This window comes from Equus asinus, chromosome 2 (genome assembly GCF_041296235.1).
Source record: "Equus asinus isolate D_3611 breed Donkey chromosome 2, EquAss-T2T_v2, whole genome shotgun sequence".
Taxonomy (NCBI): Eukaryota; Metazoa; Chordata; class Mammalia; order Perissodactyla; family Equidae; genus Equus; species Equus asinus.
In genome coordinates, this window is record NC_091791.1 from 100,329,792 (window position 1) to 100,337,775 (window position 7,984).

General features: G+C 54.3%; 1 protein-coding gene across 1 annotated transcript; it reads right to left on the reverse strand.

Annotated features, from left to right (window-relative positions):
- Positions 1–5,559: 5,559 nt before the first annotated feature.
- LOC123283415 (mesoderm posterior protein 2-like) lies at positions 5,560–6,998 on the reverse strand. Its single transcript, XM_070495187.1, has 2 exons — positions 6,232–6,998; positions 5,560–5,910 (listed from the first exon to the last, which is right to left on the reverse strand). Exons 1-2 carry the CDS (start codon positions 6,934–6,936, stop codon positions 5,845–5,847), a joined length of 771 nt encoding a protein of 256 aa, XP_070351288.1. The 5' UTR covers positions 6,937–6,998; the 3' UTR covers positions 5,560–5,844.
- Positions 6,999–7,984: the final 986 nt, after the last annotated feature.

A 7,984-nucleotide genomic window follows, 5' to 3' on the forward strand; every position in this document is an offset into this window, starting at 1 on the left:
AGCAGCAGAGCTGAGCACTGAAGCTGGAGGTCAGACTCCAGAGCTCACGTTCCACCCCTTCCACCAAACCGCCTCAAAATCCCACACTGTCTTCCCCTCCGTTCATCGCTCACCCCCGGGCCTGTGGAGTCATGTGTCAGACTCGCCTTTGTGTGTGAAGATCTTGTATGAATCCCCCCACGCTTTCTCCCCAAGGCCTGGAACAACGCCCAGTGCAGAGGGGGCATGCGCAATGAATGAAAGGCGTTGCGTACGTCTGCGGAGCACATGCCTTGGGCTTCAGGTGCTCGGAGCCGGATGACAGTGAGGTGGTGGAGGCTGTATGGAGAAGGTGTAGGCAAGGCTTAACACACGACGTCACGGGGACCAGCGGTTGGTTAAAAGAAAACATCAGTGAAGACTTGTGATTTGAACACTGCATCAGGAAGTCAGAATTTTAAAATGCTATTTAAATGTACTCTAAGTGCAAAAAGGAGAAATAAATAAAAGCACAAACTCCATTTTCAACAAAACTAGAAGATAACCAGAATCCCAGGCCCCGAAACAGGTGGAAAAGCTGCCAAGAGCAGGGAGCCCAAGCAAGGGCTCTTCCTGTTAGAGAAGGGAAAGAAGGACACTATGGAAAGAGCACACCGGGGCGGGAGAGCTCAGACAGACCTGTAAGAACATGCTTCCTGGGGGTGAAGGACACACCCTCTGGGACCAAAGGGACTGCTTGTTTCGGGAAGGCAGGAACTGCCTTGGACCTGGAGCTGGGGCTAAATGAGAAAGCACACAAACAAGGGGTATGCGCCTCACAGTCGGTCTCTGTGGCCGCCTCTGCATTGTGGAAAAGCTCACAGATGCTTACCCTTCATGGCTGGATAGAAATAACGGGGAAATGCACTCACACAGGCCTGGGGTAGGACCCCAAATCATGAGAACTGCAGCCAGCCTGGAACACAGACTCGGGCCCTCCCCTAAACAAGCATCCTGCAAACAGCTGGTGCCTGAAAAACCCTACCTATTTAAAGTTGAGTTATAAACACGAAATCGGCTGAGGATCCATATAAAGACACAACAAGGAAAAATTAGGAAAGAAACAGGAACACCAAACGGTAGGCTAAGACTACACACTGGAAGAACGCTGCCAGGGAGCAGGTGATATAAAATTAAATATTTTGCAAAATCAGAAAAAGAAAACTATGAAGCAAGAGGCCAAAGCAAAAGTGCAAGAGCTTACGAGAGAAGCAGGGAAGACACATACCAGCACAGCTCAGGAAAAAAGAGAGAGAAATGAAGAGGAAACTGGAAGGAGCGAAAAGCAGAAGAGGCGCTGCTGAAAACACAGTAAGGAACAAAAAGGAGAGAAACGGAAAAAGCAAGTAAAATGAAATGAAAAAGAGTTAAAAGGAACAGAGAGAAAATGAGAGTACAGAAGACAGCAAAGGAGACGGAACATACACATAAAAGAAAACGAACATGGAATGGAGCAAATATGTAAAGATTAGTCCATAAAGATTACATAAAGATGTAACTCAAGATGTTTCTTGAAACAAAACAGGATTTAGCTATGAAAGGGCACTCTGCGGCTCACAGAAACCCCACCCAGATGAGTCAGTGCCGAGACAAATGTGAAGGCAGATGTCGGGATTTCCACAACCAGGCAAAAAGATCAAATCACTCAAGAGAGGGACGAAATCTCGAAAATTTCCACAGTAAAATTCAATGCTAGCAGAAAAAGGAGCAACACACACAAAATTCCCAAGGAGAGAGAGCGTGACCCAAGAATTTTATACCCGGTTAACTGTCAATCAAGAGTACCGGGAAATGTTGTTCCCATGAGTCTTTCTTGAGGAATCTACAAAAGGAAACACTTCTGCCAACGAAGGAGTGACTGGAAAAACTATGGCAGAAAGACTGGTGGTGAGCACGGAGTCTACTTGATGGTAGGACTAAGACTAAAATGGGATTAAAGGGACAACAGAAAGTCAGTGCTGCGTGCTTTGACAAGGTAGAAAAGCTGCAGCTGGCAACAAGGAGGAAAAGGGAGGAAGAAGGTGGGAGGTAGAATAAGAACACCGAGTTCCTCATCCGCCATAACTGAGAGCCGATGGATAGCATCTAAAACCAACAACTCATGGAATAAAGACACAGTTATTAGGACTTACATTGTGACTTTTGTGCCAACGTCCAAGCCCACAATCATCTGCCACAGGCAATACTTCGAGAGCCACCAAACTTCTGACTTAAGACCAAAGAGCTCTTTCCTGCTGACTGGAGTTCTATGTCAACTTTTCTTGCATAAAATTCTCCCATAAAGCATCCTCTGCGATCTCCAGCTTCTCTAAGGTACAGGGAGAACTCAGACTCCTGTGAAGCAGGAAGCACAGAATCATTCTAGAAGTTTAGGCTCCCTCCACCTCTAGTCTTCTATAGTATCTTGCCCAAACCTGATTCAATTTCATTTTCTTTTTTTCAGTAAACTTGCCTTTCCAAAGTATTCACAGAACAGTTCTCTTTTCTTAGTCACGGTTCATCAGTATATTATTAATTAAGTTACACAATTATAATACCAGTAACTGGCATCAACAGGTCTGAACACATCACAACTGACCTTCGGTCAGCATAGTCACTCATGTGGTGTCAATGAGCAAAGGATGAGCAACTAGGGATCAGCTTACCAGCTGCCATGTCAAGCTGACAAGTCAGCAAAGACTCTTCCACTGAACATGAAGTAGACCATGAAAGATGCATATCATTTTCCCAGTGGAGACAGAGGGTACCTGAGAAAGCTGGAGGTTGGGCAGCCAAGAATCAATACTAAACTCATGTACCTAAAATACTAGAGACACAGCCAGATCACAAAGAATGGTTTTGTTAAATGACAGGAGTTGCCCGATGGACTGATCTTGAGGATGCAGCAGAAATGTAGGTAAATACCTTAGAGAACACTGAGAGTTAAAGAACCAAACCGCCAAATGGAGGCAGGGAAAAGGAAATCTGAGTCATGTCGGTGCCAATAAAAACCATGAGAACAGAAGAAAGCAAAGACATAAAGCTCCTCAAGAGCCCTAAACCCAGCCTAAGACAGCGTGCAATGAACAAATATGAATTATCAAGTAATGATAATTCACAGCTTTCTGCTAGCTCACCAACCATCTAAAATAATGAAATAGCAAAGTTCATTCAGCAGTGTTTGTTAAAAGAGTTCAAACAAAGGTGCTACTGATTTCTCAGCTCCTGGCAAATCTAATGGTCATTTGACCTGGGAACATCGCAACCAGGAAGAGTTTCATTTGAACACAAGAATTAAGATAACGCCAATAAACCAAAAGGTTATCTTGATGTAAGAAGGAGGAAACTGAGAAAATACTTTGCTGGATGAATCTGAAATCTCAACAGGGAAACGGCTGGGTGTAAATCAATGCTTTTCAAGACCAGGATACATACATTTATGGCCACACTTTAAAGAATGAAAGTTGGTGTTTATAATTTTGTGCTATTTAAATTTCTCTCTTTAAACCACTCAAAACAGTCAAAAGTAGGAATGATTACCTGAATGAAACACCTATTCCTCTGAAGGCAATCTAACCTGCTAGCAAGCCTCTATTCTTTCCTCTCAACACCTCTGGACATCTGTCTTCCTTTCCTTTTCTTTCTTAGGAAGCTGTCACATCGTCCTCCCTCCCAGGAAGGTACTTGCTTGTATAACTGGATCCACTGGGCATCCAGTCTGGGCCCACTATTCTTTTCTGTCCATATGAGTTAACTGAGACCCTTCAAATCGCATTCCCTGAGGCTGTATGAATGTCCCGAGCAAGATTGGGACCTGTCCCGGGTGAGGTGAGGTGCCACCAGCGTCCTCTGTCCTTGAGACAAGCTGGCTGAGCTGTCAGGAGGGCAGGACAGCGGGGAAGCACCGGGGCTCTGGAACCACAGCTGCCTGTGAAGGCTGAGCATCTGCTCCTCAGCCTCTTGCTTAACTTTCCCATCCTGAAGCCCCAAGGACTGGGGCCACCTCGCCCTCAGCTGGGAACTGAGAGCACACATGCCAGGGCTCACCTACCTGGACGCTGGTTACTGTCCCGTCTCCCTGAATGGGGATGCAGCGTCTACTCTGGGTGCCAGTGGGGCTGGCCCAGGAAGGGGCGGGGGGAGGGGGTGGGGTGGGAGGCAGCCCCTTCCCATCTCCACTCCTGTCTTATTAGCAGGGACATGTTAATGAAAATTCACACCCAGGTGCTAATCAACAGTGGGGGGAGGGCTCCAGCTCTGACAGGCAGGAGAGGCCCTCCCCAGGGGAGGGGGCTGGCAAGGAGCCCCACTTCTCTGTGAAAAGACTTGCTAATAACTTTAATTCCCCATCCTAAACCAGGGGGCCTTTGCCATGCAAATAGGCTTTCTGAACCGGGTAGGCTCCTGGAAAAGACTTCCTGCTCTGCTCCAGTTAGAGTCCTGGGAGGGGAGGGGAGATGGGGGTGGAGAGGCAGGACAGGGGGTGATCAGCAAAGCTGTGAGGTCCCGCTCCCCACCCCCAAGGCCTCTGCTTTTGGATCCCACCCTCTGCAGCCAAATGCTGGCCCGGGTGCGCCTGGACTCCTGAGTGACGCAGCAGTGACCCCCACCCCTCTCTGAACTGCTCCCCTCCTGGCCTGGGCCCAGCACTGGAAAGGCTCTCCCAGGTGGTTTCCCAACAAGCCGACCAACATCCATGGGTAAACACGTCGACTGTGGCCCATCCCTGCAGGGGAATACTGTTGGGCAATAAAAGAAAGGAAGCAGACACAGGAGACAACACGAGCGGATGAACCCTGAGAACGTCATGCTAAGTGAAAGAAGCCAGACTCCAAGGCCTCATGTTGTATGACTGCACTCATACGAAACATCCAGAACCAGCAAAGCTGTAGAGAAAGTGGACTAGTGGGCGGGGTAGGGGTGGGGAGTGGAATAATGAGGAGCGATGTCTAATACATACGCTGCATTAGAGTGATGCTATGTCCCCAAGCCACGTGGGAGAGAAACCAGAGTGAAGGGAGATGGAAAAATCCCAGGTCCAGGCCGTGATGCTCCAGCGCTAGGGGAATAGGGACGCCAGACACCGGAAACCAGCCTTTGGGGCTGGTGTCCCCCAGGCCAGAATGAACGAAGCTGGCACAATCCTGCCAGGGCTGCGGGCTCGGGTCCTCAAGTCCTATCAGGGCCTGAGTGCTGCTTCTTGGTTTCTTCTTCTGTACAATGGTTATTCGGGTATAAAATATGGAGAGGACGTGAGGCACAATAAGTACCCGCTAATGGAAAGGTATTTTCTACAGATACTGTGCTTTTACCCAGCTTCCCACCAGGTTCAAAGAAAAGACGGACAGAGTCCACTTGCTGCCACATTCTCATCTGAAGCGCCTCCTGCTTCCAGGCCCACCCAGCTGGAAGAGGAGATGCTAAGCCAGGGTCGGGGACAAGGAGGAAGGGGTCTGAGGCTGCTTGCTTTGGGGGCTGAAATTGCAAGAAACCCTCCCAACTTTCCTCTGTTCTTTGGAGGAGGGGGAGGGAGCACTGTGTCCACCAGAGGAAGAAGAAATTGTCAACTGTCACCAGCACAAAGTTTATTCACAAATAAATAAAGACACACTAGGCAGAGCGTCCTGTCCGCCTCCGAGCCTGTAGCCCAGGGGTTCCTCCACCGCGACAGGGGCTGAGAGGGCCGGCCGGGGCGGGCACAGGCGGTCACTCGCAGGAAGGGCCATGGCAGGATCGCTGGGACCCTCCCCCGGACAGAGTCTAGGGAGGGACCACTTCGAAGCTGAGGCCAAGAAAGCCTCGGCGCTCGCAGACGGGGCGCCAGCGGTGCGTCGTCGCTTCAACGACTCAGACGGGCGGCCACTCCAGGGGCATCCAGGTCTCCAGCAGGGCCAGCACTTCGTCGGGAAAGAGCTGTGGGGACAGAGGGGACCCCGTGGCCCTCAGCGTTGGCCGCCAAGCACACCTGTCGCGCTCGTGGGCTCCACTCTAGGGGACCTTAGGCGGGGAACGCGACCATGTCCCCTGCGCGTTCTCCCCCTCCCCCACCCCCCGCCGCCCGACCTCCTGGGCACACGAGCTGTGCTGCTTTGGGGCGCGGGCCGGCGAGGCCGCGCTGCTAGGGGGATGCGGCAGGGCAGGTCCCCGCAGGGGGTGTGGCCGGGGGCGCCGACAGTAGGCAGCACCATGCACGAGGCCCTGGGAGGGGGTCTGCGCGGTCGAGGAGGTACCCACCAGAGACGAGGGGCCCGGCTCCATCGCCAGCGCCTCCGGGCCTGCTGCCTCGTCGTGGAGCTCGAGCGGGTCGCAGGGCTCGGACGCAGCACCCGGAGCCCCGGGGTCGGCGGGCGGAGACCCCCAGGACACCGCGGCGCCGGCTGCGGAGCCCAGGCCCAGGCCGCGCGTCTGCGTCTGCGTCTGCACCTGCGCGGGGCCGCCGGCTGGGCAGAGCGGGCAGCCCCGAGGGCGCGGCGAGGCGCTGGGCCGCGGGCGCCGGCGCCGCAGGCTGTCCTCGCTGAGGCCCAGCACGGCCGACAGGTGGCCGATGTAGCGGATGGCCAGGCGCAGCGTCTCGATCTTGGTGAGGCTCTGGCCCGCGGGCGCCACTGCGGGCGGCAGGAAGCAGCGCAGCTCGTGCAGCGCGCGGGCGAGGGTGCGCATGCGCAGCTTCTCGCGCTCGCTGGCGCTCTGCCGCGGGCCGCCGGCGGCTCCGGGTTGTGCTCGTGCGGGTGCCGTCCGGGCGGCCTCTGCGGCGCGGGCTGCGCGGGCCGGGGGCGCGGGCTGCGGGCGGCCGCTGGCGCCGTCGCAAGGGCACGAGCCCGACGAGTCGGAGGAGGAGGCCGGGGACGTGCAGTCGGCGTGGCCGGCCCAGCCCCAGCCCTGGGGCGAGAGCCAGCGGTCGTGGCCGAGGAGGGTCTGCAGAGGAGGGGACTGGGCCATGGCCGGCTGCGGCTCTGGGAGGCTGCCCGCCCGCCAGCTCCGGCCTGAGCTTTTATCGGGCCCGAGTTGCAAGGGGGCCCCCCACCAGGTGACGGAGAGGTGTCAAAACCCACAGAGCCAGGGAGGGTCTGGGCTGGGGGGCCCTGGGAAAGGGGGCCCATTTGCGGAGGTGTGGATTCTGACCCCTCGGTAAGTGTGTGAGGACGATTCGATTCGCATCTGGATGGAGCTGCTGAGCTTCTCACCCTGTCCCACCCCCTGCCCCGCCCGCTCAGGGTGAGTGCCCAGGAGCCAGAGGACCGTGGACAGTGGCATGGTCTGGAGGAGGTGGGCTGTCCCTCAAGTGACTCATGGACCCCTGCGAAGAGCGGCCGCCTCTCTCATCACCCGACCCCCGGGGGGCTGTGCCCAGTGACTTCCACCCAGGGCTTGCACGTTTGCTGGGGAGGCCTCCAAGGCCAGCCGCGGGGAACCCGGCCACAGTGCTGGCCGCGGGGAGGAGGGGACACACGTGAACCTTCCAGGGTCCCCTGGAACCGCACTTGCTGATTTGCTGAGTGACACTGAGAAAGTCATCACACTGCACACAGTTAATGACAGTCCCTGGAAAACAGAGCATCCTGGAGAAGAGGAATGGGGTGCAGTGGGTGATGATGGGGGAAGGTGGACCCCCCAAGCAGGGCTGAGTCAGACCCTCTTTGTGTGCTGTGAGACCTTGGGCAAGTCACTCGATTCCTCTGAGGCTCAGGCTTCCTCATCCTCATAGCAGTAATGACATAACAGACCACCGGGGGTGGTGCTGGCACTAAGGGCACATCCACGGAACCGCCTCGTGTGGCCTGGCAAGTGGCGAAACGCTTGCTGCTGTCGTTTTATAAAGAAGGCACTTTCGTTTCCAGATGCTTGTAGGCATTATTCTTTTTATTATTTGTTTAATATTTAAATACTTAGCCGGTGGTAAGTGTCAGGCTCACCAGGCTGAACAAGCTGGTCGTGGTCTGTGCTTTCGTGAGGTTTCAGCCTTGGGGGAGAGACGGGTGTCAGGCTG